Genomic DNA, 23,341 nt, shown 5'->3' on the forward strand with positions numbered 1-23,341 from the left:
TGGTGCATAGAAATGACTAGCTGGGTTTGGAGATTAATACTAAAGCGAGAGAAGTGATGATCTATCACCCGACTTTCTTCAGTCCACACAGCACACTGAGGATGAAAGTGATGAGCAACCCTTGCCGGAGTATGTAATTACTGTTTACTCTAACCAGTAAGTGAAAACACACACACACACAGAATCTCTCCTGTAGTTAACTTTAGATAATGTAGGATGCATACAATAACAGCCTCTTTTTATCTTCTGCCACTATAACTCATCCACGCGAGACTTGTTTCTGAGTAAAGTCTAGATTTCTAATCTCTAATTTCATGTTATACACTATTTTGTTTTCAAAAATGTGTCTGGATTTGATGTCCAACATTCATATCCTGCGTTGTTGTTCTTTGTAAATAAACTTTTTTTTTTAATTGCTTGAGCTCCGATGAGATTATATCAACCCCACTATTCTCTTGAAAACAGTACGATCATCCAAAAAACAAAAAAAACAAACAAACCATTCACATTAGCCAAATCAATCTCCATAACAATACTGAAAACAACCAGTGGACACGCTTCAAGCCAATAAAAGGGCCATTTGCCTTATAGGGAGATTACTTTCACTTCGCTGATGTGTGCTTATTCCATATATAACATGTTTCCATTGCAAACAAGCTATAGCCCAGTCCCTGCCCTGTGAGGCGAGTGCGAGTGCGGGCCAATTGATTTTTGCACTAGGTGAGGTCGGGGAGGTGATCTGGGTGTTTAACACTGAGCTTCTGTCGCTCAAAGAGGGGCTCGGAGTTGCGCAGAGAGAGACGATAAACAAATATTTGACAGCAGCGGCAGGAGCAGCAGCAGCAGCAGCAGCAGCAGCAGCAGCGCCGCGTTTCCTGCGTGGCGTGTTTGCAGTGCGATAGGCGGTGAACTGCAGGAGTTGTCCCGGCCCTCTTGCGCCCAGTTTGACGGCCTGCCTGCGTCCTCGGAGAGGGAGAGCTGCTGTAATTGGCTTCTCAATGAAGGATCATCAGCAGCTCCCCGGAGGCTCGGTGGACCGTAGCGTAGCGCAGCTCCATCAGTCGTCCGCTCCCCGGCTGTAAACAGCGCTCGGCTCTCTTCCTCCGACGCGGATTCTCGGAGCATCCCCGTCCTGCGCCTATTCACAGGGGCTCTGTGTCCGTTCTCGCAGCCTGCGCGACCGCCGCTGGGAGTTAACCGCTTTTGTCCGTGGCGCGGGGAACCGCGGCAAAGTTCGGCGCAGATTTCGACATGAGTGACCTGGAGGACGACTTTGCCAAGATCCTGCTGCTAAAGGAGGAGCGGATACGGGACTTGGAGAGGCGGCTGGCGGACCGGGAGGACGAGATTCATGAACTTAAGCGAAAACTGCACAAATGTCAGTCTGTCCTGCCCAGCGCCCAACTTATTGGACCGAGGACCCGCAGGGCGCAGGGCATCTCCGCGGAGCCTCAGACGCACCAGGACCTGTCGAGGCAGACGTTTCGGAAATATGCCAAGTCCGACTGGTAAGACTGTCTCAGCAGGCGTTTGGTGCTAGTGCGCCCATGTGGAAGCTTGGCGTCCCGTCTTAAAATCTCTTTCTGAGTGTTTTTCTTCTCACTACCAGAATCACAAATGTTTGCCATGAAAGCTGTGAATCGTTATTACTGTAGGAGGCACAACTCTCTCTTTAACAGCAGTGTGACTTAAGATTGATGTGCAAGTGCTGATACTGTCAAACACACTTCTTTTGGCACTTTTGTGTCCCATCTCCGCACAGCTTCTTCTGCCTGTTTTCTACCTTTTCTTTCTCTCTCTTTCTCTCTTTCTCTCTTTCCTTTTTTTTTTTTTTTGTCTTTTTGGCTACCTGGAAGATGCAGATGTTTGCCATGAATGGACGAGCACTTTCATTCTCGGGGCCGATGACGCAGCTCAAAGGCGAGCTTCAGAAAGAGCTCCTAATTGATCAGATCCATCATGGCCGTCTCCGGGGACGCAGGCGGGAGGAAGTGCGATGCATTATTGGCTTTTAGTAGCTGGACGCTGAGGACCCGAAGTGCATGGCTGAGGATATTTAATACTCCATTAGAAAACGCTTTGTTTGACCATATGCTTCCCTTATCACCTTTAGGTGCTCCTCCTTTTAGCCTCGCGGCACTGAGTTTGAGGGTCTCACGTTCGACCTGTATTTGAATTTGAACTTTGGTATTTCTCTCATCTCCATTTTAATGATCAGAATCCCATCAGCATTAAGTACTTGTCATATTGATGTTACACACACACAAGCAAAAATCACGCTGTTGACTCAATTCACGCAACAGACAATGGGGTTCACTTTTTTTTGTAAAATCGCGATGCGTAGACAAGTTCCAGTCTTCGTTTGCAGCAATAGACCGCAAGACCTTATTTGCAGTCAATAAACTGATGATCCCCAAAGTCCGAGGTCGTGAGGCAAGAGGGACGGAAAGAAAACACCCGAGAACGAGGTTTGGAGGTCACGAGTGACCCGGGTTCACTGAGAATGAATGACTAACAAACTATATCCCAGGCGAAGATAAGCAAGTATACTAACCATCTATTGTCAGCCTTTCTATAGGACCAGGCTTCGTAGTGAAAATGGGCAAATTGTGCGTGATGGGGCCCAGTGAGAGCTTGAATGGGCCTTCGGTGGACACACACGGGCTAACGGGGGCCTCACACTCCGCACGGAAGTAAACCTGCTTGCGTTTGCGAAAATGACGCGACTGCTCTCAATGGACACGGGTGTCTGGCGGAAGGCGTCCACTTGCGCCGCCGTGCCCGCCTGCTCTGTGACCCCCCTTTCCGCCCCCACCATTAGGGTCAGGACGTGGCACCAGCCGGCGGCGGCCCGCCCCGTTCATCGGATTACCGCGGCATGGATCGACGGATCCTATTTCTATTGATCCGCGCAGGGAAAAAGGGCTGAGCCGGAGGGTTAGAGGGGTGAAACTTAAAGCGCAGAGGTGCTCTGAAGGGCAACGGGGCGATGGGGGGGATGTGGTGGGGGCGCAAGTGCAACATCGGACTGGAGGGGGCCTGAAGTCTCCGGGCACCTGCAGTTTCCTGTTACGAGGTCAACTCCGCTGCTTCTCGAGCTCTGGGCCGCGCGCCCCTGCCCACGAACATAAGAAAGAAAAGAAAACGGGACGGTTGTTAAAGGAGCTCACGGGAGAGACGCTCGCGGGCCTCGGCTCCGCTAGATATTTCCGGGGCTTGAATTTACAGAGCAGCACAAGAAAAAAAACAAACAAAGGTTCTAGGAACAAATGTAGGTTTTGGTGGAGTAAACGGATAAACTGCTGTTTTTGTCCGACGGGTGTTCCCCACACTTGATTTATCTCGTTGAAAGTTTCACAATGTCGCCGAAAAAGCGTTTGCGCCAAGCTGCTGATTTGCGCATTTGTCCTGTTCGTCTTCATTTCGGCTTTGCCACATCGGAGCACTTTCACTCACTGCCCATGGGCCTTGCAGTACACACCAGCCCTGGCGGTCGTAGAAATAATTGTTCTCTACACAAAGTTTGAACAACTTCTTTCCTGAACACGTTGCTTAGACGCTCCATTGAATGCAATCTCACACAACAGCGCTGGGACCGTGCAGTGTTTGCCCGCAGAGCAGAGCCATGCCACCTTGTCGGCGTTTGCCTGGGCCGATCCTGTAACCCGCCACCAGAGGGCGGCTGTGATCCTTTATCGGGCTCACGGCCTCGGTCCGGCTTTGTTTACCTGCGGCTCGCCAGGAGACGAACGCGCCTTTTACCACCGCACCGTAAAAACCACTTATCCTTCCAGCCGAAGTCAATCTCGTTCATCGGCCTTCGTCCCCGCCGCCAGCCCGCGCAGCCGCTGCTGTCCCAAGCCTCAGTAACTCCTCATCCTGTCAAGACGGTCCTTGGCATTTTAACGCTCCGCTGAGTTGGTCCGGGGCCCGTGAGGCCCGACGCTGTCCGCCGAGCTCCGGATGACTCACTGGGATAATGCGGACGGACACCAGCGGCGCTCAGAGTCCACACGACGCGAGATGAGATGAGGAATGTGGAGCTGCTGTGGAGATTTTTTTTCATGTCTGCTGCTTCTGTTTCACGATCTGTAAGATTATCATTTGTTTGCTTTTAGCCCCTTTACTGGCTCCAGCTTTTTTTTTTTTTTTTAGCCTGTCACAAAATGAATAGTTGCTGGACACTTGGACTTGGTGAAAGTGGGTTCAGTCCTTGCCACTTCATCAGGCATCATGTTCCCGCCAAAGCATCATTCGGATTCAGATATAGCACTGGATTCCACACTTACAGACTCAGATATTCTCTCAAATCTGCACTTTTGTCCACGTTGACAAAATAAACAAGCAGCCCGACGCAATATAAGCAGCAGAGCCTCTTCCCCCAATAGATTAAAAACAAAAAACAAAACAAAAACCGTGTTGTTTATTTTTACATCGAGGTTCATTAAGTTTCAATCACCTTCAACCTCCATTAAGGCTCCGGTGCTCATCTATTTGTAACTCGGCAGCCTCAGGGCGAACCACTGAGGCATGATGACATGGTTCTCCGAGCAATGGCTCTCTCACTGAGTCCATTATTCATGCGAGACGAGCGCGGCTCTCTCTCTCTCTCTCTCTGGAGCGGCAGACTGCACTGTGCCACAGATTCCTGCAGGCGCCCTTCTCGCCATGCGCTCTCTCCGGGTCGCAGCCTGACGCACTCGGGGAGGACGGTCCTCCGCTGTCACACCGCCGAGGGGAGGGGAGCGAGGGAGAGGAAGAGAGAGAGAGAGAGAGAGAGAGGGAGGGAGGGAGAGAGGGCAAACTTTAAGTGACTGGCTGAGACGCTTCATGGGCTCACGTTCGCGGCAACCACCGAACATACCTTCGTTTAAATTCCCAACATCCGCTCGCGACGGACCGCGGCGAGGAACCCCCCCTCGGGAGAGACGGGGGCTGCGTCCTCCGAAGCCGTTCATGCCGGATAAAGTTTGCGAGCAGCGTGGCAGAGGAGAGAGGATAGAGACTCGACCGCCAACCTTTCGATAAACTTGCCGGGAAGTCGCCAGTGTCGCCGCCGAACTGACATGGGCACCTTGCGCGACCTCCAGTACGCGCTACAGGAGAAGATCGAGGAGCTGCGCCAGAGGGACGCGCTCATCGACGAGCTGGAGCTGGAGCTCGACCAGAAGGACGAGCTCATCCAGAGGCTGCAGAATGAGCTGGACAAATACCGCTCCGTCATCAAACCGGCAACCCAGCAGGTCCACAAGCAGAATGAGCTGAACGAGCAGCAGCGGACGAAGAGGCAGGCGATTTCGGCCGAACCCACTGCCTTCGACATCCAGGATCTCAGCCATGTAACCCTACCGTTCTACCCCAAAAGCCCACAGTAGGTGTCCACATCATAACCGCATCGTGTTCACTCTTAATAACGACAATTAGACTCTTGTTGCATTGGCTGTTGCGCTCTAGTGTGAGCTCATTCACCCTTTGTCACCTTTCTGATTCTCTGTGCGTAATGTTACGTGTGGAGCAGCAGGTACGGCACCTGTAGCACACATGGATGAAGTGGTGCTCTCTTATACACACACACACACGCACGCACACACACACACACACACACACACACACACACACACACACACACACACACACAAAGACACACACACACGCACACGCACACACACACACACACACAAATACACACACACACACACACACACACACACACACACACACACAAATACACACACACACACACAAATACACACACACACACACACACACACACACACAGAAACACACACACACACACACACACACACACACACACACACACACACACACGGTGCCTTCAACTAGGGAAACTGCCATTGGTGACAGTTTCCAATAACAATGTAAGAAGCCCGGCGATTCAAGGCTGAATATCAATCGGCCTGATCATCACAGGCTAACACGAGAGAGAAATCAAAGTTCATCCAGTGAAAGGGAATTATAGGTTTACAGAGCTGGTGGTGGCAGCTCTGTGTAATGTACCGGTGCCTATTTTATACAAGCTGTGATTCTGTGACGAGCAGTCCTAACAGGCTCTCTGTGCATGTTTACCTTACGATTTCTTTAGAGCTACTCCCTCTTTCCCTCTCTCCCTCTCTCTCTCTCTCTTCAAACTCTCAAACAGACAACTTTATCCCGTGCAACTTGGCCTGCAACATGAGGTCTGGTTCTCAAAATGAAACTGGCATCATACTAGCTCTCTGTGGTGAAATAATCCAGCTGTCCGTTGGGTTTCGAGGTAAAGGTTGTGTTACTATGAATCAATACATTCACCCCCCTGGTGGACAGGAAGAATATATCTGCTCTTCATTCTGCATGGGCATTGAAAAGTGCACATACTGAATATAGTCAATACATATTCGAAACTAAATCCAGCTTTGAAATGCATAGAGCGTCATTTGACTGGTCACTTACTATCAGCAAAATCGGAGTGTTCAAATTTAAATGACTGGTATTTTATCTACTTTTAAAATCCTTTATAGTATTAAATTTAACATTTTTTTTCTCATGTTGGTGTTTAATGCTGAAACCCCCCCCCATCCCTTTAGACTTTGCCGATAGATCAGACGTGTTAGATATGAATGTCACTATTCTTTTGACGTGCAAACAAACAAAGCTCTGAGGATTTAATCAAAGCAGATTCAAAAATGAAGGGGTTTATTTATCTGAGCAGGAACAGGCCCATTAGTCTTTGTAATACCCGCCAGCCCAGAGTGTTGGAAAACACACAGAGAACAGGCTCGTTCCCTGTGTGTTTGTTGGTTTTCCTTGTGCCACGGTTGTAGATGAACGTGAGATCCTGGAACGCTGGTTTTGGAATGGCAGATGAGGACAACACAACAGAGTGACCGTTTCATTATGATAATCCTCCTCTTTCTAAACCTTTTAATGTGTATGTGTATTTCCATTCCATCTCCCAAAGAGGCTTTCAGTGACACCTTGGCAGGAAAATATCAACTCTTCGAAAAAGTCGTGGACTGTCCTGCAGTTTGTCCTGTATTTCGGGACTTTCGCCACAGAGAGTCTGATCTCTCTGCCACTGAAGAGTTCCGGTGAAATCATTTGTCAGTTATGATGGGAAAAGGGTAGTCTGAGAGCTGACAGCGGCTTTGAATTTGCATGATTTCTGATGATAACCCTCACGGGGAAACTGAAAGGAAATTTCATGATGGAACTGAAAATGACAACCAAGAGGTTGTTTGAACTTCTTTTAAAGCCTCTCAGCTACAGCTCCCGTTTTCCGCAGAGCTTCCGTCACACCTGTTCACGCGCTCCATCGGAGAGACAATGACATTTTGTGCAGCATCGCTGCTTTAATGAGCTTGCACATACAACAATGTGCATAAAAAAAAAATATGACTGAAAGGCAGACAGACACTTGTTTGCAGATGACTTGAACGTGTTGGGACCGTTATTAATATATTATTATTATAATCTTATTAGTTCAGCATTATGATCATTATTCAGTTTGTTTGCCTATGCAACTTGCAGAAGTTTTATGATTTTCTCTGGATATGGAGCAATTAATTTGAATCCTACTTATTTTTTGTGTGTGACTCTTCTATCTCAGTTTTTATTATTGCTCAATGGAGAACAGAGAGGTTTTCTTTTTTTCTTTTTTATAAAATACATAAGTGCCCTCATGGGATGAAAACAGCTCCATTCCTTTTTTCATTTTTGCTTTGGTTATTGAAGTGTAGCGATAATGCCTGTTGGATTTGGCTAAATGTTTATATTTTTCTTTCATTCGCAGCCACTTAATCTTCTTTACAAGGCCCATAGAGCGTTCCTTACTCAAACTCTATCCATCCTTTTCCCTCTGACGGCCTGTTTTTTTTTTCTGTTAGCCTCTCCCACTTTTCTGCCACCCCTTTCTTTTTTCCTCCTAAAAGAGCATATTTTCTCCTTTTAAGGAAGGCTGAACTTGCTCAGCCCCAAACTTCACTAGTGGATGAAAGTAAATACATCATCCTCACAAAGGAAAGGGAGGCAGATGTTTTTATAAGGGTCTGGTTGGAGGACGCTGGTCAATCTTGCCATCGGAGGCTCAAGTTGGGGGGTCCCGAGTGAGGGTTGAAAAGGCCAGAAATCTCCTGGGTGTAAATGCAGCAGAAATAGGGCCAATGAGGCACATTTCCAGAGGACTGGAGGTCAGCTTTGGGAAAATAATGGGATTCCAGTTTGTTCCTGTTAGTTCACTTAATTATATGCAGAGTCATAGATAAACCTCTTTCATACCACTAACTCAGCAACAGTCATAAGGATTATCACAGTCCAAAAAAAAAAAAAAAAAAACAACAGAAAAACTTAACAACCTTTATTAAGGTTCACTCCCTAAAATCTAATGAGAGCTGTCAAGATGAAACCCAAACAATCTTCTCCTCCTGCTGGGGGTTTGGGAAGCACTGTGCACATCTGAACATAGATTGAAAAACTGATTGGAAAATAGGTGCAACACCTCAACCTTCCCCTCTCAGCTCACAGCAGTAGCTAGTTCTGACTCTCAAGGGCAGATAAAAAAATATCTAATAACCTTTGGATCATCCTGCTTTCTCTGTTGGAACAGCAACTGCACTGGTCCCAGGTTCACATCACTTAAAATGCTGAGACTTTGAATGCTTGAAACCCTACTGTCCCTTTTGTGTTTTCTCTAAACCTGTAAATTGTAAAACAAAGGAAAATTTCCCCAAAATACATTCTAAAAAAGGCACGTCCACAAATGACAGGGAGGTCTGGGATAATGAGCCTGCCACAGGGAGACAATCTGAGTTGGCTTCTACGTGGCCTTTCAGGTCAGAAAATGACATATACCAAGATTTCTGACCCAGGACTAGTATAGCAATGTAAGAAACATCCCTGAGAAATCAAGAAGGACAATACTTTGTTTCCACTTGTTCGTACTTTATTTAAAAAACTTAAGTAAATAATCTGTGTTTTGGAATATATTGTGTCAACTACCCAATGTTGGCTTTAACTAATTCATTTCCTCACTTTTATCCACCAGTATCTCTGCTGTCCGAATAAAAACAGAGCTGTCTGGGGATCCACAGGTCTTGAAACTCTAATTGAAAAATGATCAGAATGTTCAATGCAAAACACACATTATGAATAACTGATATCTCAGCGAGCTATTTGAGCTTCAAACCAAAACTAATCATACAGTTGATGGCCAGGGTTGAATTTTGTATTTTATGCGCTATATATATATGATAAAGTTTCTCAAGATTTAATGGAGAGACATTCATGTGACCTTAGAAGATCAAAGTAAGTCCTTGAAGAGAATTAAGACATTGACCATAAAAACCTCACATGCACATAAATTTGCAGAGGAGTTTGTAGTACTTGTAAAAAGATAGTCATGGGCAGAGTGCTAAGCATATAAATTAAAAAAAAAAAAAAAAACCTGGGCATTGCTGATATTGTATCATGGCAGACACTGAAGTTTTGTTTTCGTAGCTGTGTGGTTTTTGTAGGACTTTGCTGAAGGCTGGCAGCAGGGCAGAGAAGCCAGTGTGTAGTGGGAGCAGTGCTTCATTAAAATGCCTTCAAGGTCATTTGCCCCTTTAGCTACAGTAGACTCCTCAGGTGATCAGCATCAACGATGCACCTAGAAGTTTCCCAAAAAGGCACGAGGCGAGTTCGACTGTGCCTTTTGAATCCTACTTGCAGGAGACTGAGTGCTTTCTGTCTTTTTATGAATTAGGTTATATACGCTTCCCGTCTCAGTAGGAGGGGACTACTTGATGGATTAACCTTGATACATATTATTAACCTCATTCATCCAGCTGACACTCCGTCAAAACCGGCCACGCAACACTCAGCTGAGCAACTCAGGCTCTGGTGATGACTTGCTTCGGCGAATGAGTGATCTTGACTCACTGTTCAGGATCTGGTCCGCCTCATACTTCTCTCCCATCTCTTGACATGTCGACACTGACGCTCGCTATGACGGTTTCAAACCTCACGGCATCTGGCCTGCGTCCACCTGTTGTCGCTACATGGACGCCTTTCGTGAACAAATGTCTCTCCTCCCCCGGTGGCACATCAATTTCATCTAATGTGCCCTTCTTGATTTAAATGATAAAATAACAGAATGTCCACTATGTCGTCTAATTTCATTTGCCCTGCTTTTCCTTTTAGTCCACCTGCACGCGGAGCTGCACCTTGACAACCGGACATAAGCCTTTACAGTTAATTGCATTCGCTCCCCGGCTTACGTAGTCATTGCAAGAAATACTTAGCTGTGGAATGCCCTAATGACTCCACAGTCTCAAGGCCAATTTGGCTTTCAGAAGTGCACCCCTGAATGGAAACAATCTGCTTCCATTAGGCATGGATTTTGCCATTTATTGAGTTGCTCCAGCATTTGGAGGGAATAAAAAGGTTTCACCTTGACGTCTTTGAAATGAGGATATATTTTTTGAAAAGCTACTGTGCCGTTTGAATGACACTTTAATTGCTTTAGAAATAAGCAACATCCCTGCATGCTGAACAAGTCAACCTCCTTCACTGGATTTTACAGTGTCTGTGATACATTCAGACTCTTGTACTGTAATGTCTCTTTCCTATTCTCCCGTTACGTTTTTCCGCAAAAAAGGGAACACCAATGGCATATGAGTTCGTGTCTCTACGGGTGTGTGCTCGTACAATAATGGTCTCATTTTGTCTCACCTTGTCTGTAGGTCCAAGGATTTGATCAAGGAAGCCATCTTGGACAATGACTTCATGAAAAACCTGGAGCTCTCGCAGATCCAGGAGATCGTGGACTGCATGTACCCTGTGGAGTATGGAAAGGACAGCTGCATTATTAAGGAGGGCGATGTGGGCTCACTGGTCTACGTCATGGAAGGTAAAAGCACACATGCACAGAGGTAAAATGTTTATCCTGTGGAAGCCCAAATCAATTCAAAAAAATCTGTTGGTAGAAAGAGAAGAATAAGTCCAATAAGAGGTATATAATTACTCTTTTTAAGAGATTTAACTGGATCCGCAGAGCTGTGTCTGGAGACCTTTAAAACCTTGTCATGACAATGTTGAAAAGGAAATAAAAGGGCATTATTGATGGATTTCTGCAGGGCGATGAACCAAAACTCAAAACCACAACACTTTGTGGTGCTGTATGAATCAGTCATGTCCCAGTGATTTTATTTTGTATGATATGGTGTGCCTTCTGCATCCTCTATGTTTCCTTCATTTTAGCAGTATTGTTCCAGCATGTGTTTTTTATTTATTTATGTATTTTTTTTGTTTTTTATGTGAAGGAGTGTGAGAGCTCTGATGACAGTAATAACAGCACAATGTCCACTTTGGCGCTGATGGGGTTTTTTTTTTAAAAGGGAATTCTTGCTACATGATTTGTGACGAGAGATACTGGAATAAAATGTTCAGTGGGCCATCGTCCTTGACAATAGTTTTGACCTCAGGGAAAATGGCCTCAGTCATTGCCCACACAACATAACTGATCATTTTATAGAGGCGAACTCGGACATTCACAGACATAATACAGATTAAAATTTAGAAATATAGAAAGTATGAATTACAGTTATGGCTTGCTTTGTCTCTAAAACCTTTATAACTTGACTTTGACCTACAGAATAATGAAACTGAGAGGCAATACTCTTAAAATTTGTTGGTTGATATGTAGACAGTGGCATTTAAAGGTTAATATTTTACTAGGAAGAATGCTGATATTGATTGTTGCTCCTATTGGTTCATTTTGGCTTGTCACTTTGATTATTGGGTTGGCAAGACATTTCCTGGATTCCCCATTAAGCCAAATATTGTTCAGAACAGATCTGTGGTAAAGTACACCTAAAATAATGAGACAGCAGTTTCATTAAACTAAGAGAGACTTTTTTTTTAGTTTAATTGAAACACAAATCTATGACTCTATAAATACATAAACCGCTTGGCTTTCTTCAAGCAGATGCAGGTAGAATTTGTCATATCTTAAAGGACTCCAGAGACAGCCAGTGTCTCTTTTTGGCTGCAAGCAAAAATGTTATGTCTGCTTTCTGTCTTCATCTGGTCTTTAGTGAGTCGCTGGGTCTGAATTCAAAAACCTTCTAAGAACTGCGACTTTAAGGGTTATTGTATTACGGAGGTGACTCAGTTGTACTGTTCAGCACACCAGCATAGTTTTGTCAACTGTGATTGAAAGGAATGCTGCCATCCTAGAAAAAATACACAAGTATAATCATTTCAAGTATAATCAAAACGAGGTATAGATGCATCCCTAGATCAATGAAAGTCAATGAAAGACTGAACTTTTTTAGTCTCGCTGGCCACGTGGCTCTAGGGATGGCCGTGCCGGTCACTCCACCACTTCGGTCCAGACAGAAACATTTCAACAAATACTGAATGGCGCTCCAAAAAATTGTGTAGAAACATTCATGGTGTGCAGAGGATGAATCCTACTGACTTAATGATCAAATACCCGCTAAGCTAATTCCCATTCCCATCAGCCTCAGCTGTACAAGACTCTTACGTTCTTGTCCCAGTACCCGCACTTATGCGCTCCCATGATGCAACAGTAAAATGCTACTTAGTGTAATATAACAGTCAGAGGTGCCATTTTCCTGCAGATGTAAGTAGATTTTGCTCATAATACCTCTGTACTTTTAAATGCAGCACTTTCACCTGTAATGGAGTATTTTTACATGGTGGTATTTGTACTTTTACTGAAGTAAAGGATCTGGGTACTTCTTCCACCACTGTTCACATCCCTATTGCAGGAAGGACGTCACTTGTTGCCCTTATCTGTAGACTCCAGAGAGAAGTCAGATACTGTATGTAAAGAGGCTAACATGTAACTGCCGCGATGCAAATGAAATGCAAAACATAGCTATGACGGTACAACAGTGACCTGAGGTGAAATTTTGGAATTTGGGGAAGTATTGAGCGCTGTTGATTGTATCTGTAATTCACCGACAAACAATGAAAGAAATTAGAAGCCAACGTCCTTGATAATTGGACCACCGTGTCCTGTTAGAATCCAAGAGTTGTGAATGAAAAAAGGAAAAATAAACAAGTGCTATTTTCACAGAGAGGACATGAACCTCCAGATGCCAAACCGAGTCTAAAAATCTGTTGTCTTTTACTGAACACTCGTCACCCGTTACTTTAGGTAGTGGGTAGATTTTAATCTCTTCCTGTGACGAAGGCTGTGAGAAGACGATTGTACCAGAGGTGACTCGTCATGCTAGGTCACAATGACATGATGAATAGGCTCCTCTTGAGCGCAACAGAAAAAGAGAAACAAAAGATACAAATCTGTAAGAAAAATAATTGTTGAGGGGCTTTGTGATTTCCTCTCTGACAGTGATGGAGGAAAGAACTGAAGTGTATAGTAATTGGAGATGGGGCTTAAACTCAACATTTGTCATAAGCCACTCATATCAAATGTTTGGTTAATTGTTTTCCCTTTTCAAATCCTTAGGGTAGGCTTAACATATTTATCTTCAGTGAACATCATCTAACCCTGTCTATTCCACCCTCTGTTCATTTCCCTTTTGTTTCGCTCTCTCTCATGTCCCAGTGTGTCCCATGCCGGCAGTATTTCATCCTAACTGTCTCTGGCCTTGGCTTGCTTTGCATAAAAAACAAATTTTAAAAAGGCACATGCCCAAGGGGCAGAGACTTTGTGCCAAGGTCTGTGAAAGCCCATCACAGTCAGTGAGTTTTAAATCTACGCTGACAGGATTTCTGACTGTGCCATGTCGAACACACAGCGTCCTCAGCCCAACACTGTACATAATTTTCCTAGCAAATGACATGTTCACAGCTCAGGCATAAGTGTCATTTCTTATTGAGGCTCCGCAGGCTAATCATTAACATGTTGCCATGGAGCTGACATCGTTTATCATACATCATTTAGCCATATTAAACACATGTAAACTACACCAATTGCAATAATAACAGTAATAATAACAATACACATGGCGTGTTACATCATTACTCTCACTTTAAATGTTTGTTTTTTTTTAAAGATGAGAGAATATGAATAACACGTTTTCCCCCAGTGAGAGACTAGACTGACATTCTGGAGAGTATCATAGCCTCCCTTTTTAAACAGCCTCAGAGTAGTTAGGGTTTTTCTTTTTTTTTTTTGCCAGTGCACCTGATAATTAGAGATCAGACAAACCAGGAGCTATAGAAAAACAGAATGGATCCTGGCACTAGCTTGCCAATATGATGAGCTCGCCAACTTGGCCATAGCTGCCGTAATGAATGTTTGTTGTGTTTTGGTCACATCCACTGGGCTGTAACTGAACTCAGGTCTCTTTAAAGTACCGATTGCAACTGAGCCAAAATCTTACGTTTCCATGGAGACGAGATAGGTTTTTGATTAGCTGTGTCGTCCGCGAAGACCCGTACAGGTGGCTAATGATGATAATAGCTAGCATAATCACATCCAATTACTATCAAATACTTCGCTGACAGTAAAACCCCCGCAATTCTTTCATAATCACCATTCAACTTAATCTAATCAAACTTTGTATAATACTACAAATAGGTTCTACCAATACTTTATGAACATGAATGTTGATGATGTAAAGAGTAAGCTTGTTAAAAGGTGTAACAAAGCCTGGTCCTTTACTTTGAGAATAGAGATTTGATTATTAGTTTGGATGGCATGAACACATATACTGGGCCTGGGCCTATGATGAGCTTGTGTTCGGTTTAGTCTGATTTGCAGGAAAAATGGCGGCCGTTGCACCTGTCAGCTGGGGAATTTTAAAAATGACTCACGGTAAATGGTTTTGTGTTGTTAACAAAAATGAACTCATATTTGAAGTTTAACTTACGATTGCACATGAGCTATGGGAAGTGACTGACCAGACCAATCTGAAGGTTAGCTTTACATGTAATTTTAAACACGTTTATGTTTAGGGCTGCCAGTAACATTTCATATTATTGATTAATCTGCCATTTCTTTTCTCAATTATTTGATTGATCGTTTGGTCCACAGAGTGTACGAAAATAGTGAAAAAATGCCCTTCACAGTTTCCTGCAATCAAGAGAGAAGAGAGTTCCGGGTATTTTTTCTACTAAAAACACTGTTCAATTGATTATCGAGTAAAAAAATTTGTTGCAGATTATTTTTCTATTGATTGACTGACTTTTTGACTAATTGTTTCAGCTCTACTTATGTTTGGATATGAACCCTCAAAGGGTTAAGTTTAATGGTTTGGTGTCGTTGATATAAGGGTTAAAATTAGCGCTGTGTTTCTCTGTCTACAGCTTACTACAGTTAGGATAAAATAGCTTAACAGAAGAGCTTTCTTCTGTTCGACACATTTATCACAGTAACGGGATGCGTTATGTGTCTCGCTCCCGGCTTTGCATTTATATTCTAATATTCACTTATGATTCTTACTTTGCCTTGCATCTTTCACCTTGTATGAGAAAGAAATGCATTCAAAGAAAATTAAAAAAAATGTATATATATATTTGATATATTTTAGGGAGATCTAGCTGTCTGCCCTACTATATGTTTTATACATTTTACAGATTGTACAGGAATTAAAGAGGAGTGAGGAAAGTAAAGAGAGACGGTGGTAATGTTAAAGTATGAGTCAGCTCCAAACCCCAAGTGCTCACCCTACATTGACAGTTTCTATGACAGGCTACCATTTTCGGTGCAAACGCTGATGCACTATAGACCATTTTATTCAGGTGGAGGTATTCAGGGGATTTCAGAATACACCTGGGATTTGACATTTTCTCAACACAAATTGGAGTGAGTCCCAATTATTTTATATGACCAGCTGTTAGGCAAGGCAAATATAATATTCTGACAGATTTCTCCGAGAGGACTTGAAGTTTAAGTGAGGCTTACATGACATCCTTTAATGTCTGAACATCACAGAAATGAACAATGTGCTGTGTTGAACCACTCCTGACAGTCATTTTCCTTTTCCTGCTGCTTTTACTGAGATATACTTCTGAATAACAATGAATATCAATGTTTACCCACCGTGGCTCAACACTAGTTTTTCTCTTTGAGGGGAATAATGTGATGGTTTTTTTCTCCTTATGATACGACACTCAAGATGCTTGATGGACACGATTGCGCGTGTAAGCATCAAACACTGATCTGTTTGCCTGTATCTCTAATCAAATATAAACAACACTGGAAAATGAGAGTCACAGGTGTCTGTTTACATTTAATTTAATGGCATATTTTATCCTGTGATAATCCCCTTTAGCTTCTACTAGCACCTTATCACCTCTCTGTCACCTTGTACTCTACCTTACAGGCTGGGTTATTAAAACCTGACATGAAAGCAGATCTTCAGAGCTACTCAGCAGTCACTGTTTTCTTTGTTTTAATACTTATTAGGGAACCCTCAGCCGTGGTATGAAATGCATTGGTTCCCCCAAGATGATTGTTAGCCGAAACAATCCGCTGGCCAAAGAACCAACCAACCGGACTACCAGCTGACCAAGTACCGAGCTGGCCAGTTTCCTAAATGATCTCTGAGAGACAAAATGAATGAATGTCTCTATCCGAGATTCTGACAGCCTTTACGGTTTAAAGGACTCATCCTCTCACTGTGCTGTAAGCTGGAGTCTTCAGAGAGATGCTCTCTGTGCTTACTGGCCAATGAGGCAGAGCAACGGGAGATGGGCTCCTCTCTCATTTTTAGCAGAGCTTAGAGATGCAATCGAAAGGGGCACCTGAGTGTGACTCAGTGTCACAGGTGTGAAAGGACACGATATGTAAAGCAAATTTCAAGCGCTATCTTGTATTACCACTGCTTCTATTACTACCACGCCTACCTAGTTATCCATGCAACTACTGCAGCTACTGCTGTTAATACATTATCGACTGATCTTTGTAATTATTGTGATATATTCGCATATTAATAAGGTGATACGAAAATAGAGAATGCATTGGGTTACAGAAATTTGAGTGCACCAACCCACTGCGCTACATTGTTGCCTGGCAACTTAACTAATGCAGACCTAAAACTGTTGCTGCTGTTGCCGTCAAAGTAGCATCTTGGGAAAAAGGCTCTAGTAAAATGTTGAGACCCAGAGATTTTGGTTTGATTGGCCCCAGAGAATACAGCATGTAGCCAACATTCGATGCAAGAACTGCTGCTTATTGTATCTTGACAGCAGCCATTTGTATGTTAATAATGAGCCCTCACCTCGCCTGCTGAAAAGGCATCTCGGAGAGCTCAATTTCAACTACTCTGGACTAAACTCGAGTGTGTGTGTGTACTCACTGATGTAACATGGCATGCAATACCATTATTACCACAAGACTGACTCATAACTGGCCCTCTTCAAAGCCATCGGCTCTCATGATAACTCTAATGAGGCTCCCAATGGAGGTTTATTATGGCGTCATCTGCGGAAAAGGTGAGGGATCTGTAATTGGAATGACATTTAAACACTCTCCCCAGTTATCAAACACACACACAAACACACACACACACGCACACACACACGTCGAAAGTATCTGACAGGATCAGGTTGTAGCCCTGTATCTGTCCACTTACATGTGGTCGCCACTGAACCCACCCCTCTCCCATAATGTATTAGAAGAAAGTGGGGAAAAACTAGATTGACAGAGTTGCACATTATTAAATGTAATATGTGTGAAATGACATTCCTCTCTGCTGAAATGTCAAAGAGATATATATTAATTTACTCGCACCTTTGGAAATCTATATACAGCGCCTACAGTGCGTGTTTGCCTGTGTGCGATTCTTTTCATTCACTTGACTGTTGACATTGTTGATGTGATATTCAGGTATGGAAAATCGATTATTGTGAAAGAGCCTGCAGAAAATATTTTTACTTCCTGGCATCTTGTGATTCGATTTCTCATATGACGCTGAGACTGTAACAGTGACTTAACCAGATGCAAAGCCTCTACAGATCAGCGCTACATCAGGAATGGATTTTTTACGTATGAAAAGCAGTGAAAAGAGCGGAAAATGTGGGAAAAGAAGTAAAAGCAGAGAATAGTTTTCTATACACTACATCCAATTCAGGTGGCATATTGATTTTCAAGATGGTGTGTAAACATTCACCAGCATTTGCTAACATATAATAGCCTAATGATCTAAAATACTTCTATTAAGAAAAATATAACTTAACACCTAATGTGTCATTTATGTGTAAATGGTGTGTTAGCATGCGTTGCAGACTAATAATCTCGCCTACGCTGAGCAGCGCACCGCATCTGCCCCGAGCACCGAATGAAAAGACTCTTTCTCTGGCAAGTGTCTTCTCATTTTCCCATGCTGCCTCTAAGTTGTTCCCTTTGTCACTTTCTCTCTCTGTCATTCACTCAGTTTCACACACACAAGCACACACTGGTACGAGGTCTCAATTCAAAATGCCCTAACACGAGACCAGAGCCTTGCAAGTTTCCATCTACCACTCCTCCTCACATTTTACCGACTTTGACCCCAATCTGTCCTCTTGTCACCATCTTTCTCCACTTGCCCATCACTTCTTTTTCCCTCTACTCTCTTATCTGTTGCTTACCTTATTTTCATTGTTTTTTTTCTCTTTTTCTCTTACTCTCTGCCTTTCTTTCCTTTTACTGTCTTTTCCTTCTCCACGGTTATTGTGAGATGGATTTTGTTTTCGTTTTTTCCCCCCCACTGAACCTTAGAATAAGAATTGATCCCCATTTTCACTCCACAGAGCATGATGAAGAAACCTCTGAGCAAGAATTAATGAGTAATTTGTGAATGATCCCTGAGCCTTTATCCCCTTTGTGGCCAACCCTGCTTTTGAGAGTTCCTCATCTGGAATGCAGTGTGTGTGTGTGTGTGTGTGTGTGTGTGTGTGTGTGTGTTTGTGCGTGTGTGCGTGCGAAAGAGAAATAAGGGGAGTGGAGGAGGAGTAAAGAAAGGCAAAGACAGACAAAAAGAGCCCCCATACATCATATGAGCTGAATATTATGCAAACGTTTGAAACTTCATTCTTTGCTTTGTCTTGGTTATGTATTAACTGTACTGTGCTTGCTGCTATGTGTTTGCGTGTGTGTGTGTGTGTGTGTGTGGGGAGGTGGTGGTCCTAGACCTGGAGTAATGCTGAGAGTCTGCTATGACTGGATTAGCTCTTTGTTTGCTGAGTTTCAGAATGAGAATACAAGATAGAGCTTGAGCAATCTGCTCTGCTACAGTAACGGACAAATCCCTCCCATCACCCCTAAACTAGCATATGCACAGCACAAACACACACGTGAAAGCTGCAGAAATAAGGAAAATGTTGTACACACTGGCTCTAAACAACACTGTTGCCTGAGGACAGTGTGACGATGTCCAGTCTTGAAGCGTGATCATTGTTCTTGGTTTTTTATGTTAACTTACATACTTTAACAAACCTGAATACGGTGAGCTTTGAAAGGTCAGTTTCGTCAATCAGTGTCCCTAGAGTCAAGGTTTACAGGACTTTGAAATAAGGTTCTCTTTTAAATTTCTCTTCTCTCACTGCAGACATTTTTATTCAGCCTCCTGAGTTAAAATTCACCTCTTTGATCTCTTTTTGGACTTTTGATTGCCTCCGCCAAATACTCTCAACCCCAGCATGGGAATTCTCATCTCTATTGTACAATGTGTGCCTGTCAATCCACCACTTTGGTCTAGACAGAAATATCTCAACAACTATTGGATGGATTACCATGAAAGATGTAATAGATATCCATGGTGCCCAGAGGACGAAAACGATTGTCTGTGATCCCCTGACTTTTCCTTTTGTGTCACATGCAGGTCTTACACTTATCCAGTGAAAAATCTCAAGCCCAAGTCGATGGCACAACATTTTGGATAGTAAATTCGTAGTTCCCTGCAAGATGTGTCCAAATGACATTTCTGTGCTGCCCTGACTTTTCCTCCAGCGCCACGGACAACTATTGAATGAATTGCCATTAAATTTGGTACAGAAATTCATGTCCCCCTCAGAATGAACTCTTATTGTGTGTATGTGTACTTCTATGCATGTCAATACTTTATGTGTATGTTTGTGTAATTATCTTTGGTCCCCAACACTCTGACAAGACTGACCGTGAATCCAAATTTCCTTGTAAAAAGCCTGACAGGGATTCGGCTAGAACCTACTGAAGTACCCTATGTCTACTTTTAGAGCCTTTCAGCCACACAGCGAAGGCTACACTCATTGAGTGTGAGTAAAATGACATGTTAGGTAAGACACGACGGTTAAATTCCCTCGTCTAGAGCCCCTCTCCTATCTCTGTTTTCATTAAAACATTATAATGGGACTGGCTTCAGCTCTGCTACTCTCCTAGTCATCAGACTCTGATTATGGTTGTGGCGATACAGCTGGCTACTGAAATGAGAGTAGGCCGTGGAAATGAGACGGGCTCATTATTGTAGTGTTTAAGATGCCATATTAATCTGTATTCTGATGTTGAGGCTGTCTAATTAAGTCTGGGCTGCATAAGAGAAAAGCTACTGTATTTGCACATGGCAAGGACACTACCTGCAAATTACGACACTGTGATTTGGTCTGTGAATACAAAGTGATCATTTTCACTGCCCCCTGCTCAGGCTATCAATCAGCTTGTCAACACAGGAGCCATAATCGGAGTTTGATGACCTAGTCCTAGTCTAATGTTTTAATGAAAACAGATAGGAGAATGGCTTTAGACAAGGGAATTTAACTGTCAAGTCTCACCTAACATGTCCTTTTACTCCCACTGAATGAAAGTAGCCTTCACTGTGTGGCTGCAGGGCTCTGAAAGGAGACATAAGGTACTAAAGTAGGTTCTTTGCCGAATCCCTGGCCCCAAGGTAAAATGATGTAAAAAGGGTGAAACCAGCTGTCCTCTGTATTCCGCTGACAAGCACAGTGTCACACAAGCACAAGTGTCTTTAGGTCTCATAAACCACTTGTACAAAACTGCAGTGTAATTTTCCACCATGCCAATGTCAGGAGTGATGTTGTGCAGTTTTACCTATAGCATCAGGTGTCCAATCCTCATCTTCCTGCGTCTTTCTCACCCGCTGTCCCTCTCCTTCTCTTATCCTCTCTTTACATCTGCCTTCTTAGATTTCTCACCCCCGTTCCGTTGCCTTCTCCCCACTTTTTTTCTTTTCCTTTTATAGTTCCTGTAACAAAAATGGCATAAGTTTATGAAAACTGTTTCACGTCAGCGGGTTTGCACTCGGATCCAACCAGCAGAGCAGTGCATATATACAGAACTGTCTGCTCTTGTCAGTTTAAAACGACTGGTGGCAGCAGTGTTTCTTGACGAGACACACAAAAAAAACGAGGGTTAACTGAGGAGACGCACAACAGCTGAAAGTTGTGTTACACCAGTCGGTCGGGAGATTTTTAACTAAACGTTTTGATTCTTGAATCTACTCCTGTGTGCTAAATTCGAGAGCTGAAAGAAGTTTTGAGGGAAATTACCTGACACGGCCAGGATGATCAATCTGATTTCCAGAGTGTCCTGTAGCAGGGCTGATCACTTGCGCGCTTGAGTGTTGAAATATTTTGGTGTAACTTCTCATGACATCCGCATTAGCTACTGGTAAGATGGTGAAATTTCCTGAAGCTGCAGAAGCATCAAACTGTTTCTATGTTTGCCCTACTATCTTAGCTGATGACGGTTGAACGATTTGTAACTTTCCTCTGCAGTTCGCAACCACACTTAAGATAACAATGCAGAAGCTGATTTTCGTCATATTTGAGTATCGCGAACCAGAAGCAGAGAACAAACATAATAATTAATATTATTAATATTAGCTACGATATTAAAAGCTACAACATGCTCTATTTAGCAACGTGGAGATGTGATTAGAGTAGGTGGGCAGCAGCAGCCTGTAGTGTATGGTAAAGTCTGTCAGTAGGATTGGATCTAGCTGTTAGCTGTGACAGCAGAGATGCACCCTGCTGCTCCCCATTCAAAATACGGAGCCCCAGCATTGGCGGATGGCTGGCGCAGCGCTAACCGCTCACTGTCTGAAAATGCACGAACATTTGTATTCCACAAGGCAAAATACAACGTCTTTCAATCAGACCCCACCCCCGGCACTCTCTGTCCCTGTTTTCGCCGTCACCAGCCATGCATCACCCTGCTGCTTGTATTCTTTAAGCCAGCAGTTATACAAGGAGGGATTCCCTGAAACAACAGCACTGTGTTTGTTATTTCTGGTGCCAACTTAACAAGTCTTTCCCATTCTGAGCCATCCTCCCTGATTACTAACAGAACAGTGCCCCTACTCTCTCTCTCTCTGCTCCTCTTTTTGTATGTTCTTGCTTTTGGCTACAGCTAAAATCTGTATTTTCTTAAACTCTAGGGTTAATTTTTTCTCTTAACTGGAGAGAAAAATAATGCATGCCCTGTGCTTGAACACTGCCGCAGGAAAAACCAGCCTTCATTACTGAACACTGTCACAGTTCTGTGATCAGGAGGAATTACCTTTTTTTTTTTTTTTTGATTAATTTAGTAAGGTCTGCCATTAATTGGCCTCAAACCCAAAGACAAAAGTTTGGAATTTTAGCCCTTTGCATTTCTGTTCAAAGAATGTTAAGTAGAGCACTGCATTCATCTAGAGATCTCTTCGTTACATTTTTTTATTTTCTGGTGTCTGCTCCTATGTTGATTCATGTGTCTCATTTTTTGCAGCCGAGCAGCTGTGAATACCTTTTCTGCTGAAAGTGTTTGGGGTTTTTTGACAATCACACCGTGCTCTTTGAAAAACAAAGTGAAAACACAGCTCAGGGCTGATGTGTTATCAAAGGCTACCATTTCAGGCCTATTTCTGTCAAACCCTTGAATGAACCGCAATTCAAAATATCTTTCAAACCAAATCTTTTAATAAATAAATAAATAAAAATACAGAGCAGATGGTGATCTTTAAACCCTGGAATTTTCCATAGCATTTTCCGTCCCTGTTGAATAGAGCTCTCCCTGGACCAAAAAGAGCTTTCGGTGTTGGTCTTGTTATCCCCTTGGCCTTTCCTCCACAAAACCATTCATAGTGTCACACAGGACGTGACTGCCTTTCTCACAGACGTATCATTGCTGACCTGAACTCTAAAGTGTCAACTTGAGCTTGTAACACCTCAAAACCTTCAGTGGAAATGGCTCCATTTTTTTTGCCAGCGGGAGCAGGATGAAACAAAATTCTGCTTGATCTAATATCAATGTTCCCCCACCGCTCTAAGGGATTGGGACAGCAATGAGTAATCTGACCCCTGACTAGTGGCGGAAGAACAAGGCCCATCAGAATGGGATTGTTGGTTGGTTGTTCTCCTCTACGGGATTGGAACTCCCCCACATCCTGTTTCCCCATGTCCACTTGAA

General features: G+C 43.5%; 1 protein-coding gene and 1 long non-coding RNA gene across 3 annotated transcripts in view; one reads left to right on the forward strand and one right to left on the reverse strand.

Annotated features, from left to right (window-relative positions):
• The first annotated feature begins 1,251 nt into the window (after positions 1-1,251).
• The window catches only part of LOC120796378 (cGMP-dependent protein kinase 1-like), a 77,070-nt gene continuing 54,980 nt past the window's right edge, over positions 1,252-23,341 (forward strand). The window contains exons 1-2 of one of the 2 annotated variants that reach the window (XM_040139168.1): positions 1,252-1,508; positions 10,719-10,885. In XM_040139168.1, the coding sequence (XP_039995102.1) occupies positions 1,252-1,508; positions 10,719-10,885 (424 nt within the window). Of the gene's footprint in view, positions 1,509-4,811; positions 5,372-10,718; positions 10,886-23,341 lie in introns of those variants that run through there. The other variant, XM_040139167.1, reaches the window with a different exon arrangement.
• Positions 4,508-21,554, reverse strand: LOC120796383. The gene is made up of 4 exons (XR_005708376.1): positions 21,442-21,554; positions 20,984-21,137; positions 10,708-10,813; positions 4,508-4,720 (listed from the first exon to the last, which is right to left on the reverse strand). It is a non-coding gene; the product is annotated as an uncharacterized LOC120796383 (long non-coding RNA).

The sequence above is a fragment of the Xiphias gladius genome, chromosome 11, assembly GCF_016859285.1.
Source record: "Xiphias gladius isolate SHS-SW01 ecotype Sanya breed wild chromosome 11, ASM1685928v1, whole genome shotgun sequence".
Lineage (NCBI taxonomy): Eukaryota > Metazoa > Chordata > Actinopteri > Istiophoriformes > Xiphiidae > Xiphias > Xiphias gladius.